Below are 22,657 nucleotides of genomic sequence, written 5' to 3' on the forward strand. Positions count from 1 at the left end.
ATGAGTGGGTGAGTTAATAGCTGAAAAGTTCACTTGAGTGCTTGCTTTATTGCAGTGGCAGCGCTAGGAAGTTGCAAATTCTGTTGCACTCAAATTTTACTATGCTCAATTTTGTGTAATACTTTTGGATTGTTTAAAAAAATAAGGAAATTATACTATATAATGTATATGATATTTTAAGCATTTAAACATATTAAACAAATATTTTTAAATTTAAATGAATATTAGAAAAATTAATAAACAACCTTCACAGCTTAGTCACAAGGCCCTAATCAATTTTTGTTCTTCAAAAAAAAAAAAAAAAAAAAAAAAAAAAAAAATTTTAGAGAGCTCTTGATTATGTTTTCTTGCGTCTATTAGTTGCATTTCTTAACTACAATATATATGAATTAAATCATTGAGCAATACTTTAATACATGTCTTTTATTTATTTTTTATTTATGATTGCATTTCGGACATTAAAAAAAATGTTTTGCTACAAGTTGCCTATGAAATTTTAATAAGAATTGCTGCAAAGTTTGAAGTAGTAGATTTTCTTAGACCGTTTCATTGGCCTGTCAATTTAAGAGTTTGATATATAAGACTTTTAATTGCTATCTAATCAATTGATGAATTTATAATTAAAATTCATAGTTGTAATGAGCTTGAAGTGGATCAGCTTTTCTTCTAATTTTATTCCTAATATTTACTAAATTAAAAATAAGAGATCTTTATTATCTGAATATTTTATTTTATTCATTTAAAAAATTATTTTTTTTTTTTTTATGAATTGTCACTAAATATTTATGTAAATATTTATGACATGAATTAAAAGCCAAGCAACTATTTCAATTGGCACTCTTTTTTTCAGCTTAGCTCTTTAGAGCTGCCCTAGGTATGTATATATTTTTGTAGCGCGCACTCGCAGCTTAAAATCATGCGATAGGAAACAAAGTACACTTAACTAAATCAATTAAATAAAAAAACACGCAGGAAATTAAACAGTAACAGTAATTAAAATCAGAAATCAGAAATGGAACGCAAGGCAACAGAATGAGAAACAGAAACGGAAACGGAAACAGAAATAGAAACAGAAACGGAAACAGAAACAATATATAAAGGAAAAGAACAGAGAGTTGTGAAAGAAATTAAACAAAATACCAGTGGAAACATTTCAGGATCCGCTGACCGCTTCTTGCCCACTTCCAGTGTGTGATGACCCATAACAGCGGCGGCAGCGGCGGCGGCGGCAGCAGCAGCGGCAGCGGCAGCGTTGTTTGTTGTTGTTGTTGCTGTTGGTGTTGTTGTTGTTGCGCCAGCAGCGACGCCGCCGGCCGTGTGGATGGTGTTGTTGTTGTTGTTGTTGCTGTTGCTATTGTTGCTGTTGTGGAGGTGGTTCTGCAGTTGTTGCTGATGTTGATTTAGTTGTTGGTGTGCCGTAAGAGGTGAGCTCTGTGTTGCGTGAGTGTGTGTGTGTGCGAGTGTGTGTGTGTATGTGTGTGTGTCAATTGAAGTGCATATATTTCAAATTATAATCAACATAATTATGCCAAAAATCAATTTAAAAAAATTGAATATAGAATAAAATTTTGATCAAGCATTTAAATTATGCGCTCATTAAATATGAATAAATTCCATTTGAATTATTCAAGCAGCATTGGTGTTGGCATTTTTAATAAATATGCACAATTATTTCATTTTTTTTTTGTATTTATTTTTTGTTTTTGCATTTTTTGAATAGTTTCAACGAATATTTTATTTGTTTATTTTATTTTGGCATTGTGCATGTGTATGTATGAGTGTGTGTGTGTGTGTAGAGATACCATCCATCGTAGAAGCAATTACAGTGTGTGGCACAGGCGAACAGATGAAATACATAATAGTAGAAGAGTACGAGTGTTTTTTTGTTGATAAGTAAAAATTATAGTTAAAAAGAAAAAAACAATAAAATCAAATAGAATCTTTGTTTTCAGAAATATATAGTAGAATATAGTTGAGGCTAACTTAAATTTCAATTCAAAATCAGAAATTTTCCAATTTAAAGAAAATTCTTAAATTAAATATGGAAAAGGAACTAATTGTTGAAACATTTTTCAATAATAAATATATATATAAATCCATTTTGTTAATTAAGCAGAGTTAATAAAAAGCTCAGAAGCATATCGTTATAATCATTTATAAATATAATTTTTGATGTTAGAGCCTGCATAAGCCAGCAGCAAAAGCTTTAATTGTTTTTGTTGAAGAAACCCAGAGCACTTGGTGATATTGTGAATACATTTATAAATACCTAGTTATATGAGCTTAAGAGTTACCTTAAAAATAAATAAATATATATAGAATCAATTGCAACAAAATCATTTCGCTGTAAGCCAATATATATTTTGATAAAGGTTTGTTATAATTCCATTATGAATTGTTTGCTAACAAAAATTGATTTGAGTACAAACACACACACATTCGCATTGAGACGCGCTGGAAGAGTATCCAAAATTACCTAATGCCGATATACCTACCGATGTATCGTTGCTGCTGCTGCTGCTTTAACTGATTCTCAACTAAAAACCATAAATAAATACTAAGGAAACTAAAGCAGAGAAATAAACGAAATGTGGTAGAAATTTGTTGTAGAGTGAAGCCCCTAGAGATCTCAGAGTTAATTCGCTTAACACCGTCATTTACACAGCAGCTCGACAACATTTGGGTGCGCGTTTGGGTTTTTATTTTTTTTAGTCCTAGTGCCTAATAAACAAAACACACAGCAAAATGTATAAAACATAACGCAAGTTAACATGCTTTTTGGGGCTAGCACACACACACTCGACTGCTGCTCGACACGAAAAGTGCAAAAAAATTTGCATTTAAATGGACTCGCAGCGGCAGAGGTTTTCACGAATTTCTTGTTGTTGCTGTTGTTGTTGGTTTGGAGCATGTTTTCCGAGAGTGTGTGTGTGTTTTTTTTCTATTCTTTTTTTTTTTTAGTATTTTTTGCTAGGCATACGTAGCTCAGGTTGTGCCACTCGCTTTTTCAGCTGCCTTTGCCGAGAACTGTTTTATGTCACCGCCAATGAATGCTATAAATGGATTAATTCGCTTGGGCAAGGCGATATGTGGTCTGGCCTATGAGTGTGATATCTGTGTGTGTGTCTGTGTGAGTGCCGTGTTTGCCGTGTGTATATATATTGTTGTTTTTTGAGGTCAAAAGCGAATGTGCTGAAGAAAAAAGTGAAGACAGACAGACTAAAGCGCATAGTGAATGCTCTTCAAGCATCGTTGTTGACCATACTTTATATAAGATCAAAGTGAATGCTGTTGAATATTCGCGATCATATCAGATTTTTTTTTCATATTTTTTATTAATTATAGATTTTTTTTATGGAAGTTCTATAACTTCTATTTAAACAACTTTCTTTTCTATTCCAACATAATTTTTTAATTTTAATTTAAATGTGTAGAGGCTTTCGTATAGCTTTATGATTGCTTCCACTCTATTTTCTCATTATTCTACATAATTGAAACTAGGCTTAGCTACCCTGTAATATAACAACCCCTTAATTGCAAATTTATAAGGCAAATTAATTATTAAATTATTAATTGTAAATTAATTCTGGATTCTAGATCTCAACTCTACAGCTGAAACAATCTCTTTAACATATATATCATATTATATCTCACTGCCAACTCGCTCTCGTAACCAATATACCCCACATATGCTCGATAGGCAGGCAGGCTGGCAGGCGGGCAGCATTGCAGCTGGACAATTCATTGGCATGGAAATCTCTGCTTTTAGTTAATTTTCCGGTTCAAACGTTATCCTGCCGACTAATCCGTGTCGTCGTTCAGTGCGTCCTGCCAGCAGCCAGGCACAGGTTGACATTTACATTTTTGGTCAGGACAGACAAAAAAAGAGAAGAAGAACAAGAAGAAGAGAGGGCAGCACAAATGAAGCCTCACAGCGGGTCATGTCCTGCAGCCTGCTGGCAGCTACATACTTTTTTTTTGTTATAGCTGCTGTTCCCGTGTCACGCTTACATGAGGATTATAGTTTGGGGTTGGCTCACTGCAGGACACTGGCAGCAGGCAGCACAGGCAGGATGCGGAGCACTGTTCGAACTGTAGCTTTGATTCGACAGTTGACATATTTCGGGCATGCCCCGGGCCTCTTGAAATATACGGCTAATTTTTTTGCGTTGTTATGCGGAGCAGGCGAAGTTGTTGTTGTTGTTTTTGTTTTGCTGTCCGCTTTTATTGGGGTCATATGCATGTTCAGGGTACAGGGACAGTAAAAATACTTAAAATGTAAATAAAAACAGATTAAATAATATTAATAAATAACATTTTGCTTAACGCAACCAAATAAAATGTACAAAAATATACATCTACATATACATATGTATATATTCTTGTGGCTGGGGCAGTTTGGGCTCGCGGGGCGTATGCGTAATGCGTGTTTCAGTTTTCATTATGTATTCGATGTTCATGTTGTTGCTATGTTTGTGTGTGTGTGTGTGTAAAGTAACAACATTTAATAAAAGATTTAGGTATAAATACGAGTATATAGTAAGGCATAAAATAAGTTATTTTTCTTGAGCTTGGGTTTGGGGTTCTGCACATTAAAGTTGAGGACTGAGCGGACTCGAGTGGAAATGAAAAATGATCTCGTTTTGGTTTTACGATTAAATATATTTGAATTATTTTCCACTCAAGTGCCGGCAACATGCATCAATAACCCCAATACATTTGGTTTATATATACATAGAATTATATATGATTTGAGTACATTTAGATAGTCTAGGCAGAGTTTCTAAAGAGGGGTACGGGTACGGGTAGACACACAAAAAGAGGGAAACAAATAAAAGCTTAAAATGTATATATATATTTTAATATTTTAAGTAGCATGTAGACCATTATGAGTTACAGCTAGCTGGGGCGGGGAATTATACATATAAATCTAGGGAGTTTCTTTTTGTATATAGATTATAATGTAACTTGATGAATATGGAGGAAAAAGTATTTTATTTTATAGATAATTTAGAGCAGCGCTGCATCGACGAGATAATCGGTTAGTTTTTATGAGGAGCTCCGATACGAGCAACAGAAACAGTTTAAGAAATTTCGAAAATTTTGAGTATTTGAGTATGAATTTGGATAGATTTTGTTGCAGTATCTAAGCAAGATTTATAAAAGAAAATAAGAAAGAGACAACGATAGAGAGTATGAGAATTATAATCTAAGGGGTATATGATGAGAGATGTATATATATGTATATATAATATATCTAATAATATACACTCGTATATTTATGAAACTAATTGCTAATATATAATTAATTAGCTACAGGCTATAAGCACGACCAGGGCCATATTTAACGAGCCATTTAATAATAATTACCAAAATTGGCATTTTTATATGCATTTAAAACGTTCAGAGCAGGTGCAACAGCAGATACCCCAAACACACACACACACACACATATATATTCTCTTATACATATATATAAATTCTTTTTGGCTGAAGCTCATAATCATATTAAGCCTGCGCCCATAAATAAAATTATGCGCTGCTCTGCTTAAATGCGTATGGGAGTGAAAGAGACAGAGACTGAGATAAAACGAGCTGGCAACAAGGCCTCTGTGTGTGTGTGTGTGTGCGTGTTGATGCAATTTCAAAGGACAATTTGATACAATAATCACGTTTGTCGTGCCTGGTCTGGGGCTCGATTGAATTACGCCTAAAATGCTGCAACAATTTTTCACTTTATGCGATATTATGCTGCAATTATGTGTGTCATGTTTGGAGCTGACAATGTGGACGCAGTGGGGGCCGAACAGCCAGCAGAAGGAGCCCGGCTAGAGACACGACATTTATGTTGTTGTTGTTGTTGCTGTTGCGCAGCGTCAAATAAATTTTCAGCCAAAAGCAATTAAGTCGCGAATTAAGTGCGGCGCATAGGCAGGACCCCATGGACGAGGCAGGACCAGAGCAAACACACAGAGAGAGAGAGGGAGAGAGCAGCACATGTGTGAGTTGGGCAATCACGAACGTGCGCCCACGTGTGCCTGTGTGTGTGTGTGTGTGTGTTTTGGCTGGCTGACTGCTGCGTGCTCAAAGTTTTAACGCGTTGTAATAAATGTTAATTTTCCCCAACGAAAATCAACATTTATGGCGTGTTTTATGTGCAGCTTCAACATATTTTCCATGTTGTTGAATGCCAATCCCTGTCAGTTGCTGTCTCACTCTCTCTCTCTCTACCTCTCTCTTTGTCTGTGTGTGCTTGCGGGATTATGAGCTTGGCACACACACACAAACAATGTTTAGTGTTGTGCGTGTGTGCTATTATTTTCTTGCGTAAAGTCAAATTGTTTAAAATGTAATTTTTGCCGCTCTTTTGTTGCATTTCATTTATTTATTTATTGAACATCTTACGTAAATGTGCGCTTAAATGCCTACTAAACGGCCGAGTGTATATCTAAGTTAAAAATTGATTTAGCATCCTCTGTACTTCAACCCACTTGAAGCATGATGCTAAACTCGAAACTTTTCATTTGAATAGTTGCCGAAACTTAATGCACAAATTCTGTTGATGGCAAAACTTTGCAATTATTTTAAACTGAAAGTTAGGGCAAACCGAATTTAACACCGCCCAAATGAGTTTTTAATTAAGCATTAAACTCTGTATTATGAAATTTATGCACTTGATTAAATTTGAATTACAACTGCAAATTACACACGCAATAATTTTTCCAATTTCAATTCCGAGTGTGGGCTAAATCAAATATCATAATTTATATTATATTTATTTATCTGCTTGTTTGCTCTTTTTTCCCCATATCTCTGTGGCTGTGTCTGTGTGTGGGTGCGTGTGTTTGTGTGTAAATTTGCAGTTATTTATTTGCTGTTGTGCTTAGGTTTGCATAAAGTTAATTAAATCGTTTACATGCAGCATTAGGTTTTCATCGAATTTTGCTCTCAATAAACACTAGGGCTAATGGGTATATATGGCTATGGCATGCAGTTAACATTGGGCTAACAGCTGTTTAACAGCATCAGAGTTTCGCAGTCTCTATTCAAAGCAAATTTTCCATGAAAACTTAAATTCTACAACTATTTTGTCTATATTTGGTATATATTTATATAGATATATATAGTTCTAGGAGATAAAAGAGTACAAAAAATTGTTTGCATACTTTGTGTTGTGTGAAAGTTTCTTAGTGCGGGTAGTAAAAGTGTTTCGTTTGGTTTATCTTTGTTGAAGTGAAACACAAAATATTATGGATTGCTCTATTAAGCAACAAAGTGACGAAAATTAATAAGTTTTCCAAGAAAAATTTACTTGAATAAGCTGAAATTAATAGCAGAAACTGGAGCAGCTGGCGCAAAAATAAGAAAATATAAAAAAAAAAAAATAAATAAATTTTGCGACTCATAAAGAAAATGCAAAAAAAACATTTTGCTGTCTCTCTATCACTCTCACGCTCTGAGTGTGTCTGTGTGAGAGAGACAGCAATGGTATGGGGTTAGGCTGTTGGTTAGCTGGAGGATTGGCTTGTGGGCTGGGCTGGGCTGGGCTGGGCGATTAGGATTTTTTCTTTGTATTACTATTGTAATTTGTTGTAAAGAAAGAGAAAGTATAAAAAGTAAATATAGAAATAGCCATACCGCAGCTGCAGCAGCGACAGCGGTGGCGCGTGTTTGGGCCGCTTTTAATTGTGCCTGTAGGTGCAGGGGGGGATGAAAGTAGCGGCAGGGGTCACGTGCGCATCTGCCCTTCACGGCGTCCATGCAAACCGTTATGGAACCATCGTCGTGCCGCGCGACGCTCTCCTGCGGATGCGCGAACCGGCATTCCGACTCGGCCCGTTTGCAGGCGCCGCGCAAGAATTCGCGACAGACCTGGAAACACATTTTTAGGATTTGTTTTGTTTTTTTGTTTTTTTTTTTTTTGGATTTTGGATTTTGTTGTTTTTGTTTTGGATACGGCGTTGTATTTTGGATAGTTGTTGTTGTTGTTCAGGTGGTTCATGTTGTTTGTTGTTGTTGTTGTTGTTGTGTTGGTTGCACAGTTGATTGCAGTTTGCGGATTGCAGATTGTTTGTTGTAGTAGTTGGTTGTTGTTGTTGGTTGTTGGTTGTTGGTTGTTGTTGGCGGGCAGCAATAGCAAAAGTGGCAGCAGTTGTGGTTCAGAGTGTTGACGTGTGTGTGTGTGTGTGTACAAAAGGCGAAGTGTTGTTGTTTATATTTTGCATATATTGTGTGTGTGTGGTGTAGTGTGGTGTGTGTGGTGTGTGTGTGTATTGGAAATAATGGAAGGATATTCAGTAACTGTTCAGTTTGTAAATTGTTGTTTTTGTTGTTGTTTACTTGAAAAGTAAAGTTAAGTAGGCGAAACGCAACAACTTTCAATGCATTTTCATTTGATTCTTTTTGGGTGTTAGAGCCGATTTCTTGTTGTTGTTGTAATTGGTTTTGCTGCGCATGCTTCCATATGCATGTAGTATATATGTTAAGTATATAGATCGATACATACACATAGTATATATGCTAGGGTATTTTTGTTTTAGCCCAATTTTGGAGATTGGACAGCAGATTTGGCGTGGACTAACTTTCATTTCAGTTAAGTCCGCACCATACTTGGTTATTTTAGAGCGAGCCGATTAGTTTGGTTTTTGTCAGTTTTGCACTTGAGAACAACAGAGGAACACAAAAATCGAAAGTAAAAAACAAACAAGGCAAATGCAGGGATTAGGAGTAAACACATTAAAAGCTACAACCTGTAGAGGATCGATAAACAGAACTGAAGTAGATCATCCTAATGGGAAAGGTATGGAATAATAAACTAATTCATCTATGGAACTCTTTAACTTTAACATTTGCTATCGGATGAGAAACAAAATAGAACCATGTATATATTCTAAAGCTAGCCTAATCAACGGGCTAAGAAAAGTCTAGGAATATGTTAATTTTAAAACAATGTTAACTTACATTGCAGTTAACATAAAGTCTAGCTATAAAAAATTAATATATGTTTCAAATAAAGTAATGAATAAATTTTCTATATCTAGCTAACTGAGTTTGAAAAGATCAGAAATAAATTAAATGGATTTACTCATATTTTAAACAAATAAAATTTTAGCTATTCAAAAACTTATGCCAGCTAGGAATAGGAAACAAAAATGATGTATTATTGGTAAAAGGATTTGTGCACAGAATTGTAAATTTATATATTTTATTGTTGGTTGGTTTTTCTTGCTTTATATACATATGCACTGGGAAGAAAATATATGTTTTGAAAGCGCTTGTCGTAAGCTTGGCAGGGTAGCAGCTGCTTGTCTTAAGCGCTTCTCTTCTTTGACGCTTAATATAACCAAAAACTGTGCCACACTTCCGGCACCTGAGAGAAATATTACCGAAACCAAAACAAAATAGACATGGTACTATATAGCGTATATAGATATATCATATATGTCAAAATCAAAATGAAAAGTATTACATCAGACATAAGAATAAGTAGAACGATCTTCTTTTTTGTTAGACAAAAGTTCAAGTCTTCAAATACGAATGTGTGTCAACGAGATCAAATCAATTTTTATTATCAACGAATTGTTAATGATTATTGTTTCGTTATAATTTCATATAATTATCATTTTCATTTTGGCAGAACTGAAGAGAACTTAAAACACTGTACATTGTTTTTAGTTGCAATATCTTTGATACATAGTTACAAATATTAGGTCTTATAAGAAGAAATACATAATAATAATTGTAAGAATAATAAATGATAAGTAAATAAAGAACTCAACAAATTGGCATGCGAATAAAAACTATAATGAAAACAAGTCCAAAGAAAATCGTTTCTCTTGGCGTTTTGTTTGTCATTGTGTGTACGAAATTAATACGATAAAACGATAAACGATAAACGTAAACGATAAACGTAAGCGTAAATTAAAGCACAATTCACATATAAATGCTTCATATCATTGGCCTCTATTGCAGTCAATAGTCAATGAATACAAATTGATAGAAGGCAACAACTGTCACTCACCTCTAATCTGTCGGAGCGTGGAATTTTCTGTTGGGCCACTTGCACGGTCTGTGGCACCACCGGGCCCAGCTGTGAGGCGACGGCCGTCGGATCGGGTCCCAGCAAAGTAGGCACTAGGTGTCCGGTTGCATAGTAAGGACTGTATGTATTGGCTGGTATGCCAGTCAAGTAGGGATTTGCGGCCTGTGCACAAAAAATAGAAAAACATAAGAGAATCACATATTTGATACATCATGTCAATGGCCTATCTAACTATCAATCAATCAATCAATCAATCAGCTGTTAATCACTCAAAACAACGTCTTAGGGAGTCCATTATGGCCTGCCATGAATGCAATTGGAACCTTATAAAAAGCTTTCAGCAGTATTTAATCTACTCCTGAAAGGAAGTTCTAATCCTAGAAAGTGCTAGAGGCTTTTATGTTTAATGAGTTGATTTAATATGAAATAATACACTTTTATTGTAAGAATAATGCTTCTTCTATTTATGTAATCGTAATCTTCATCCTTTCTCTTTCTCTTGCTCTCTCACTGTCTTTATCTGTTTACTATAATATTAAGATGAACCTCAAATTTTATTATTTACTTTGTTGATTAAAGATTCTTCTCTTGCTTGTGCTGTAGCTTTAGAATTAGATTGAGCTTAGCTCATATCAAAGATTAAGATTAAGATTGAGTATTTCTGGATCAAATATTGACTTGATTCAAGATGATTTAATCAAAGCTTTAATTCAAAGAAGTTTAAAACTAGCGACAACTGCTGTGCTTGGTAAGAATAATCAGAGGATTAATGTACAAATGAAAATGGAAAGACTTTTAAATATCGTCAAAATACTAGGTAGAAGTTATCAAAGAAATTGAAATTGAAATATATTTCATTCGATTATGAGCTTTCATATGAAATTTAGTAATGAGACTTAGTTTCATGGCCAATACTTTAACATTACCAATTACTATATTGCCCTTAAGCATTTATAACTCAAAGCTATGAATCACATGCATTTCCTTTGTTAACTAAAATCCTAAAAAGTTTTTCTTTACTACAACTTTCCGACTCTCTCCCCTTCTTCAAATTTAATGCCAATTTAATTTAATATTTCCACCTCAATCCCACATCATTCCCACGCATGCTTACGATTTACAGCAAGTGTTGCTGAATTTGAAATGAGATTTCGTGTCAGGCGGAGCTATCGCAGTGTGTCTTATGACAGCTAAGCGTTTAGTCCACTTAAGTTTTGTAGCACCCGCCCACCTATTGCTCCGGCACGTTAATGAAGCCTCATGCATTTTTCAGCACTAATTTCAATGTCGAACAACGAACGGCGTTTGCGGCTAATGGTCGCTGGCATTTAGGAGGCCATTTCAAGAAGCAAAAGGAAAAAGCAGCCATGTTTGAAAATAATTTGAGAATTAAATTTCGATTTGTTAGAATATTGCGGCGTAAAAGAGAAAAAGTGGCGAGCCCTGCTGCTTCCTCTGCTGCTGCCCCATTGGCATGAATAATGCATGCGCCCGGACGAACCGGGCAAAAACTGACTCGAATTTCTTCTATAAGTATATTATATGTTCTGTCTCTTCATCTCGCCCTCTCTACCGCCCTCACTTCGGGTGCTACTCATTTTGGCGCATTCAACATTTTCGGACAGGGGCGACGGACACGATTCGGTGTTATTCAAAGTCATGCAGCAGGGCGCGGGCAAGTGGAAATTGAAGTGGGATATCCGCTTATAAATATTCATATAGCACAAATTTGTTAGTCGCCTGTCGCTGGTGCGCGGGGTCACAGTTTGCCAGCGCTTAGGATATTCAATTAAAGTATTATGCGGCTTTTCGGGCAGCGGACAGTGGGCGTGTACTTACCACGGCTGGCACTTGGCCCGATATGACCTGCTGGCCGGGCGCCATGCCCATTTGTTGCATCAGTGCATTCTTGAGTGCCAGATGATTGCGTCCGTTTATCAACAGCTGATCCTTCAGATGCTGTGGTGGATGAAAGTATTTGCACGGCGGTTTGTCACGATTACAACGACCCTGGAAATAGTTGGGAATTTCTGTTTAGATTTCATGTTTCTAAAATGTTTAAAAATTGTTTACTTATAATACAAATATGATATAAAAAGTTTATAAATAGTTCATGAAATTTCTCATAAAACAATATTATTTTCGTTGCTCAGTTTTACTTTAGTCGTGACGTCAATAATGCGAATGCTTCACGCTTCACTTTCTAACCTAAATTTATGTTGGCGCGCATAAATTATGCGCAACAGTGTTGAATAACGTTCGCATGAATTGCCAGTCGAAGGGCTTACCTTAATGATGCATTCAAGTGTATTTTCAATGTAATTTATTAAATCACGATAAAGCTTTGATCTCTTAAGGTTAATTTATTTCAGAGCTAACATACAAAGTAGACATAAAAGTAGACATAAAAGAATAGCAGCAGAAGCCTGGTGGCCCATATAGGTATAATAAATTAGAGGTCTGCTTCTAATAAATCGAACGTATTAAAAATAAAAATTATATTTAAATATTTATATTAGAAATATATTGAAATATAAATATTAAAAATATATAAATTATATTATTAATATATTTAAATATAAATATTATAAATATATAAATTATATTTTTATTTATTAATAATAAGCAAACATCTTTTGTATGCATAAATACATAATTATCTGAATAAAAAGAAACTTTGATTTTCCGCTAATATTTTAATAACATTGTATAAAATATCAGTGCCCCACAAATACAATCAAACCTTTTAGACATATGTTTGATCCATAGCGGAAATCTGATTGATTCAATGCAGTCAAAATGACGCATTGCTGTCGTGCTGTCATGTCATAATTCCGAATATGAAAATTCACTCACTCAAAAAGGGAAAAGGGAGACAGAAAAACAATTAACTGCACGTAATGTGAAAATGTTGACTGCTGCAGATATGCAATCAAGCTGCACACACGAAAAAAAAAAAAGAACGAACAACAGTAAAAATGTAAAAAAGCCAAACAAACCTCATATTAAATCGATAAAAAGTAATTTCGCATCATTAGCAGGTGTAATTATGGCCACGGATTAAGCCGCCGAATCATCAAGTGCCTTTGCATACGTTGTTTTTTTTCTGTGTTCTCTCTTTTTTGTTTTTGTTTTTCTGTACTTTTTTGAGTGGTGGCCTAAATGTCAACAATAATTATAATGAGTTCGGGCTAATGCCCCAGGGCAGTCGGCTGCATGCGACGTGGCATGTAGAAAAAAGATTTAATACAATTTCAGCGAGTGTTCGTGTGTGTGTGTGCGTGTGTGTGTGGCGAATTGGGTGCGCAGACTGTCAAACAAATATGCATGTAAATTATATTTAATTCAGAGCAAATGAAGTTAACAAATATTTACACATGCCCAGGCGAAGTGGAGCTGCTCCCGCCCCCGCCTACGCCCATGGCCGAGTCCTTTGTCCGCAAAAAAAGGAGAGTAAAAAGGAAGCGAAAAGCATGCAAAATATTTATATGTATGCATAAATTGATTGTTTGCCTGGGCTCGAAACAGGAGCACGTAGTTCACAATTTTCACTTTTATTTTGTATTTTTTGTTCCCTCTTCTTTTTGTTGGCATTCACAATTTATGACGCAATGAAAGCTCTGCAAGATTTATGGCGTGAACAAAATAAAACACAGTGAGGAACGGAGAGGGAGAGAGAGAGAGAGCGAGAAAACTCTCTCCCAGCCGCTAACTTGCATATAATTGTTGTTCAAAAAAATTGTTCACTCCGTGCACACACACACACACACGCACACATATATACAAAATTTTATTCACTGTTGATGTTATTTGGCAAATAACACGAATTGCAAAAATACTTGCACAAATATTTGTTTGCATATTTCTCAATGCCAATTCAGCTTGACAAATGCTGGGCGAATGCATAAAAAAATATGTAGCAAAAACAGTCGATTGACAATCGATCGACTGGCAGATACCCTGTAGAACAGTGGGTGATTCAATGATATCGATTAGATATATATAAATGAAATTGATAAGTACTATAAATATTGTTTATATTCTAATTTTCCCATAAAAATTCTTTCAGTTTCCGATGGAAAGAAAATTATATAAACTTAAATTAAATTATATTTGAATAATCCTTCTCTCCCGCTCTCTCTCTCTATCTCTATCTCTTTCTCTCTCTCTCTCTCTCTCTCTCTCTCTCTCTCTCTCTCTCTCTCTCTCTCTCTCTCTCTCTCTCTCTCTCTCTCTCTCTCTCTCTCTCTCTCTCTCTCTCTCTCTCTCTCTCTTTCAACATTAACCTTCCCAGCTCACGCCTTACACGTCCCACCCTAACCCTTTGTCCGTGCTGGGTATAAATGGATTTTAAAAGCAATTTTTTATTGTTTCACAAAATAAATTTAATCCAATTTGTGTGCACTGAATAAAATGCATTTTGATAGTCCAACGGATTTGCTTTGGTCTATTATAGCGCCGTTGGCATTACGATTTACAAAAATTACTGGCTGGTGCACAAGTGCAGGCTGAGAGAAATATTTGTTGCCAATTAATTAGCTCAATTATTTGTCGCACACAAAACCTGAAATGTTTGTGAGCCAAACAATAATTTGCATTAAATTTGTTGCTGCCGATGATTTGCAATTTTGATCAGTACACAGTAAAATATTTATTGACGCCAAACACACAAATTTCTTTGCACATCAATTTACGAACTGCGAACTGCGAATTGCGAGTCGTGCAGCAGCAGGAACAGCAACAGCAGCAGCCTGAAAGCAGGCAACATGCGGGCTGGCTTCAAAGGCAATGGCGAAAACCCGTTCGCTGCCTCGCTCAGGCACTTTTGGATTATTTGTTTGTACTTATTGGCGCCATTGGCTGTAATTTAATGCTTGGATTGAGTTTATTCAACAACAGCAACAGCAGCAATTGCAGTTCCAGCTCCAGTCGCAGCAGCAGCAGCAACAGATTCAATGATGGCAAACCAGTCGCATCTGTGTCTGTCTATCTATCTATCCCTCTCTCTCTCTCTCTATCCCTCTCTGTATCTCTTACACTCTCTCTTTATCCGTTTGTCACTCGAAGTGCTTTAAATGCTTTTACAAACTGTCTATAAAACGCGGCTGCTCCCCTTGCAGTCACAGGCTCTGCAGACTCTCGCAGACTCCTGCTCTAATTTCCAATAATTAAATACAAATGTGATTTTTTAGTGTGCCACTTGCCACTTGCCATTTGGCAGTTGCACAGTTGCACAGTTGGTGGCACTGTTACTTGTTGCCATCGTTTGTGCTGGCATGCCTCGTATCTGGGTTAATTGCAGCTGATTGGCAGGCAGGCAACCGTTGCCATGAAGCGTCGACCATGCGATTCTGCGCGATTTGGTTACGAGTCGATCAAATAGGTCAATTCACTACCTAAATGTGCAGGCAACACACTTTGTTTGAATGTTCAATTTGATGGCTAAATCGATGCAGTCTTATGCATAAAGTGAGTATTTTGAAGTGAGCTAGAGTGTATTTAAATGTTTTCAATTATGAAGCGCTTTAGACGCAAGGTTAGTTATTTATGAATATGAAATGGTGGTGAACAGAGTAGAAAGAAGAATTAGAATATAGTTACACTCACTTTTTTTAATTAAAATTTAAGTTTTTGGGTAAAACACTCTGTACAAAATATGAAAAAATATATATGTATATGTGATAAATAAATAATATTAATATAAAATAAATAAATAAAATACAAAATATATAAATAAAAAAATAAAATAAATAAATAAAATAAATCATAGAAAGAATAAATAATGAAAAAAAAATATATAAAAAATTAAACAAACTAAACTAATAAATGGAAAACATAAAATAAGTAAAGAAATAAATTAAAATATATAAATGAACTATAAAAATAATGTTAATATATAAATACTAATAATTTAAAGAAAGCCAAATTTAATTTTAATAGATATAACTGTTATTATCATAAAAAATATCATCATTACATATATTTGAAAATAAAAAATTTAATTGCATTATAAATTTGTTAAAAAAACTTACTTAATAAATTCACAATCACAGCTTGAACAAAAACAAAAGCAAAAGTAAAATATTCTAAGGAATTTCAGCCACAAATACATAGCATCAGCAGCTGCATCAACTATTCAAACTGCAGTGTCAAGCTTACATTTCCTAATTGAGCTGGCATCTCTTCATTAACATGCATAAATACACTAATTTGTAGCACAGTTTCCAACACTGCACTGCAAATAAACAGAAATTGTTCAGAATTATGACAACTAGCTCCGACTGCATACATACATAAATGTATGTATATGTATTCGTGTTAGTTATTTTCAATGTCGCTTGGCAAATATTTAAATTGCATTTGGCATTGCAATCAAATAAGATATTATTCTTGCTCAGGCGAGACAGAGACACCAGCTCGAGGGACTTGCACGTTCTTGCACGTTCTTGCCTCTAATGGCGACATGGCAGACATTATCTCCAATGGCAAGTGGAGCTTGTTTTGTGGGTGGGCGAGGCGGGGCCAGGGCGTGCAGGCCAATTTCTTGTTGGCTCAATGTGCCACACATTTAGCTAGCCGATTGCTCTCTTCAGTTCTGTTCTGCTGCGGCTGTGGCTGCAGCAGCTGCTGCTGCTGCTGCTGCTGCTGCTGCTGCTGCTGCTGCTGCTGCTGCTGCTGCTGCTGCTGCTGCTGCTGCTTCTACTTCCATTTCTACTCTTGCTCAGATTTCTTTCTACTCTTGCTTTTTTTTTTTGTCTCCCAGTGCCACACCAAACATTTTCATGTCATTTCGATTGTAATCTGCATGACTGGCTCCCTCCACGCGGCCGAGACAAAAAAAGAGCAGAGAAAGACTTTTAAAATGCTCCAAAACGAAGCAAGGAAAAACGAGTGTGAAAATTGCAAATGGTGTCCACTCACGCACACAGAGCGAACGAGTGAGTGCTGGAAAGAGACATGCAGATAGAGGGACAGCCGGCAGACAGTCGGACAGCCGGACAGCCGTATAGTGAGACGTACAGCATATTTGCATTGTGCGCGCGCTGCAATCGCGCTGTTATTCTCACTGCATTTTTATAGCAGTCACACCGCACCATCTCGAACCCTTTCCGAGTGAGGGAGAGCGCGAGAGAGAGAGAGGGACATTTACATTCGCTTTTTTTTCAGTGTTGTCACCAAAGCCTTGTGCAGATTATCCGCTTTAAATTGCAATGATTACTTTTTCCCTTTATTTTACTTTTACATATATATTTTTTCTATTTTTGTTGTTTTTTTTTTTTTTTAGGTCTGATATAGCTCTGGCATTGGCCTGGCATTTCAGAGCCATTTTTCTTCTTCGCTACGCTCGAAACAATGTTGCTGGCTGTCGCCGTCGTCTGGCATCCTCCGACTCCGACTTCGACTCCGGCTCCGACTACGGTACGGCTGCATGAGCGTTGTGCGTCCGTGAGGATTGTGTCCGCCGCATTGGAGGAGGCTAAGGAATTTTTCATGTTTTCATGCCAAGTGCAAGTCAAGTCCAGTCATGTATATCGTCGCATCGTATCGCATTGCCGACATGCGTCTTGGCGACGGACCGGCATCGAGTGAGGACGCCCGGCCAAAGGCACTCAGCGAAGACGACGAGGACGTCGAGGACGTCGAGGACGACGATGAGGAGAACGTTGGGTATTAAATGTCATTTTGCATTTCGTGACAAGTTGGCTAATCTGACTCGAAAGTTATTTATTTCTCCTTTGTTGAGTGCAAAGGAATTTTTCTTGCACTTTGCTAGCCCGAGCATTTTACATGGCATTTGCCGAGGGTGGCGCCACCACCACCCCCATTTCTGTTTAGTTTTCTTTTTTCACCAATTTTTTGTGCGAGTCCCTTTCAAGTTTAGCTACTTTTCTTCAATTTGGCGACGATAGAAATCGCCTTTGAATGTTAATAAAATGGATTTTTATGCAAATTTAAAACTGTTTGGCGGTTGGCTGCCTCGGTATGCATTACAAATGCCAGAGGGTTAGACCTAGACAATGAGTTTGCCATAAAATGCAAATGCTGTTTGCTCAGCTGAAATTGATGACCAGCATGCGCTCCTTGCCTGCATTATGCAATTTTCAGCATGCTCCAAGCGCTGACATGGGTGGAGCATTGAAGTGCTCCTGCACAACAAATTTATAGCAGCTCAAATGGAGTTGTCGCTCTCGATTTTCAGCAATTAGAAAATTTCATTGATTTACTAGTCTAAATTCTGGACAGCTGCTGCTGCTGCTTCTTCTTCCTGGCATACTTGTAGTCTGAAATTTGATTTGATTTCAATGCACAATAGACGTGATTGCATATTTTCATAGACAAAACCTTTGGAAAATTCAAAAGCAATATCATGTAAATTTTAAGCATATTTAATTTATCTTTTTTTTGTCTATTTCTTTCTATTTAAGCTTCGACAGTTGGCAAATTCAGTGCAGAACTAACGGCACTACAAGCTTTGGCACTTAAACGTCCAACACACACACACATAGACACACACACACACACATTGCATGTGACACTTGCTATTGAAAACTATTTTGAGCGTGTAACGAAGCATCTCAATTTATACCACTTGCCAGGCAGGACACACACACGCACACACACACACACACATACAGAGACACTAACACGAAGTGCTGAAAATCAAAATGCAATTTACAATTGTAAATAGCAACAACTGCAAAATGTTCCTAATAATTGAGAGAAAAAATATGAAATTAAACAAAAAGTAGCTCAGCAAAATGAAAACAACAATTTTCCATTTAAAATATATACACATATATGGGAAAATGGAGGGAAAAGAAAGAAAAGAGTTTTACGTGCGCTGCAATTGGAATTGCGCTACGTTCGGTTTAATTTTCAATATTGTCAGACGATGGCGGGCGTTTTGGGGGCGTGGCCCGGAAATGAAAATGAAAATATTTTCGTAAAATGCAAACAAATTGGCAAAGGCAAATGGTCAATATTTGTTTATGTATAGAACGCGCGCTAAGCGAGCCAAAGGCAAAGTGTTTGCATGTAAGAGTGGAGTGTGTGTGCGTGGGCGTGGCACGAGGAGCAGCGGTGCATGTTAAGCGTTTTGCCTTTAGACAATGCACAAATGGAATGCGCCACAGGAAAAGCAACAGCCGGCGTTAGGTCCTGCTCCTCCCTTGCGCTCTGTATTCGTTCTTTCTCTCTCTCTCTCTTTCTCTTTCTATCGTTAACTGCCTCTGCTATAGCTGCAGTCACTGAACTCGATGCCTAAAAACCGCTTCAAAAAGCCGAGCGAAATGTGTGCAAAACAATGCCCCGCTGTCAGTGTGCGACTGTATGTGCATGTGTGTGCGTGTGTGTTTGCGTGTGTGCAATGTTTTTTTTCAATCATGCGTTCATTCATTCAATGCCTGCCATTGCATTGCATACTTTTGGGATTTGCAACAGATTCCCGCGCAGAGCATATATATGCATATATATGTGTGTGTGTGTGCATACTCTATCTGTGTGTGTATGCACCTAGCATGTCATCCTCCGCTGCCCTCCCTTCCTTCTCCTGCAGCCCCTGCTGCCAGCAGCCGTCCCTCGGCAGGATTTACATTCTATGCCGCCTCCTGCTGTTAGCTACCAGCTGGCCCAGTGCGGCGACACAATGTGCCACACACACACACACACACACACGCACGCACACATTGTTGTTTTAATTTTCACATTGCTCGGGCGACAATTATCGAGGGGATTTCGGATTAGTTATCACCGGCGAGCCGAGAGCAAAAAGCTAATCAGCAGAGACTTTGTGCTAATTGAAAATGCTTCCAACCGCCGCCGCTGCGCAAGTTCGCATTTAACTTTGATCAGGTGCATGGAATAGAGTTGAGTCGCGTTTCATGCTTTATGTGTATAATAATAATGTGATCGGAGAATGGCACAAAGTAAATTAATGATATAATAAAGAATTGTTATAGCATTGAATCATCATTCGCATGCATAGTTGATATAAAATTTATAATAAATTCCATTTATTAACTGCAGAGTAAAGTCAGATTTACTATAAATATTCTCTAATTAACTGTTAATAAACTGTTAATTTAACTGTTATCGGATATATTTTAAATTTATTTAATTGATTTTAGCCAAATGCCAATTAGTTGCTATAAAATCTTTATAGCTGCGCTATAAATTCCCAGTGCCACCAACGAGCAAACAAACATATTATATACGCATTCACTGCTCATTTCCGCTGCTGCCACGCCCCCACACAATGTCACACCTTACCTCCGACCGCCCACTCATCTGTTCATTTGACGCTTATCAGCAGCAGCGAAATTCACTTAATTTAATTAAAGTGCACGCGAAACGAAATGAACTCGAAAAGAAGGCGGAAAAAAGGCAAGCTTGGAACATTATTTTTATGGCAGACACACACACACATACACTGAGGCAAAAAGTATGCAATGGTGCCCGTGGCCCAGTGGTCATTGCCAGTACGGCATTCGCCTCCTGCTCCTCCTCCTACTGCATCGCATCCCCTCCAGCTGGCGTCAAACTCATTGCTGGCCAGAGATCTGGCCATCATCAACGTCGCCATCAGCAACCAACGAAACGTCATTGCTTCATTTTCGCTCCTGTTCCCAATTGCCCAGTCCAGATTCTGGAGGCTGGATGCAGCTGAAGCTGCGGAGCTGAGGAGCCACCATTGACTCCGTCTACCGAGCAGTGCCCCCGAATTAATTTCCGTTTTGCAAACCAATTGAAAATCCAATTTTCAATACACAAACCGTATACCGTATACCTATGTATATACTCTTAGTCCCACACTCTACACATATATATACATATATCTATACATATATATATTTATATATATATTTATATATATATTCATGTGTGTGTGTGTGTGAGTCATTCAGTCGAGCGTACGTTTAACTAACGTCGCGCTGGAGCTGAGCAGCACTGGGCAGTGGGCAGGAGGCGTGGCAGGCAGGCCTTTCATTCACCCCGATGCACACGTGCAAAAGTTTGCTCACATTTAAATGGGCTTTAAAAATGGCCAAGTTGGGACACACTGCCCGCTGGCCAGAGGGCCTTGCACGGCATTTCGCCTAAAAGTAGGCAACAATATATGGGCATTAAACGTAAACCGACTGCAGGCAAAAGCGTTGACGTGCGTGTGTGTATGTGTATGTATATGTGTGTGTGTATGTGGTTGAAGCAGAACGAACGGGACGCATGCCTGTGTGTGCATTGCCGTGTTTATTTGTATACAAACTCATGCGCCGGCCAAGAGGCGCCCATATGGCCACATAATGCACGCCATGGCGCCTGGCTCCAGCTCCAGTTCTGGCTCTGACTATGGCTCTGGCTCTGGCTCTGGCTGAGGCCTAGCCTCCCAGGGCTGCGGAAACGCGCTGCATTGGCCACGGCTGTGGTTGTTTGTATGTGTGTTTGTGCTGCTATTTGTGTGGCACATTGATTTTTTTTCTATGAACAACACAAACTGCAGCAGCAGAGGCAGCAGCAGTAGCAGCAGCAGGAGCTGGCGCAGCAGCAGCAGGAGTAGAGGTAGGATCTGCTGCTGAGCAGGGATTGGGAGCAAACGCAGTTGCAATCCCAGTCCATAGGCCTCTGCGATACGATTTGACCACATGCTACGCTATTTTTTTCCGCTTTACAAATTACATTTCACTGCACACTGGGGCGAAATATATGCCGAGGACCTAGTTGCGGATGCTAAATTTTTTAGTTGGTCTTTATATTAATTCCAGACTGTAAAAAGTAAGTAAATAAATATGGAATATTAAGTAGCTTTGTTGTTAGACAACAATTAAACGGGTTCAGTAAATATGGTAGCAACATTTATAAGAATTAATATTAAATAAAATACATTTTTAATTTAAAAAAAATTAATAAATCAAATAAAGTAAATGTGTAAATAAAAATATGAAATAATAATTTAGTTCTAGATATATAATATATTTAATAATATTTGTATTTTATTATTCGACTTTCTGATATTTCTGTAGAACAACTGAGGTATTTATAGAAATCGCACATCGTTTATGATTACACTTAATTTGAAATAAATTATAATTTAGATATTGTTTTATTTATTTATTTATTTGTATTATTATTTAATGGTGTTTCTTTCCTTTAACTTAATTAAAATAAATCTGAAGTCAATTTAATAAAAGCAAACTCGCATTTTAAGGCAACCTTTGCAAGACGGTGGGGCATATATGTACATACATACATATATTACGAAAAATGAAAACTTATTTTATATCAATAAATTTTGAGCCTCGTTGAGCAAAATAGAGGAACCCAGCTTAGGCTTTAGTAGGCTTAGGCCCACTGTGCAATGCTAGTCAATTGGTGCACTGTTGACTCTTTGCCTAGCCTAAAGCTCTGCTTCAAGTGATTGGGCCTGCAGCTACCCTACATACATACTCTGCACAGTATATACAGTATATATATGTGTATGTACATACATCGTATATAAATATACATATACAACCTTTTTGTTAACATTTTTCAATTGGAAATGAATATCAATGAACATTTTTACGTTATTTGCTGTTTGGCCCAAACAATCTTTTTTCCCTTTTTTTTCGTGTCTTATTT

General features: G+C 37.1%; 1 protein-coding gene across 25 annotated transcripts in view; it reads right to left on the reverse strand.

Annotated features, from left to right (window-relative positions):
• Window positions 1–22,657, reverse strand: part of mbl (splicing regulator muscleblind) — a 222,622-nt gene that overhangs the window by 23,196 nt on the left and 176,769 nt on the right. For 9 of the 25 annotated variants that reach the window (XM_089261253.1, XM_089261257.1, XM_089261265.1 and 6 more), the window contains 4 exons: window positions 11,882–12,052; window positions 10,022–10,204; window positions 7,639–7,872; window positions 1,141–1,431 (listed from right to left, as the gene is read on the reverse strand). In XM_089261253.1, the coding sequence (XP_089117379.1) occupies window positions 1,141–1,431; window positions 7,639–7,872; window positions 10,022–10,204; window positions 11,882–12,052 (879 nt within the window). The remainder of the gene's footprint in view (window positions 1–1,140; window positions 1,432–7,638; window positions 7,873–10,021; window positions 10,205–11,881; window positions 12,053–22,657) is intronic. The other 16 variants (XM_089261275.1, XM_089261276.1, XM_089261271.1 and 13 more) reach the window with 3 other exon arrangements.

Source organism: Drosophila navojoa, chromosome 5, assembly GCF_054131105.1.
Source record: "Drosophila navojoa isolate 15081-1374.11 chromosome 5, UAZ_NAV_1.0, whole genome shotgun sequence".
Lineage (NCBI taxonomy): Eukaryota > Metazoa > Arthropoda > Insecta > Diptera > Drosophilidae > Drosophila > Drosophila navojoa.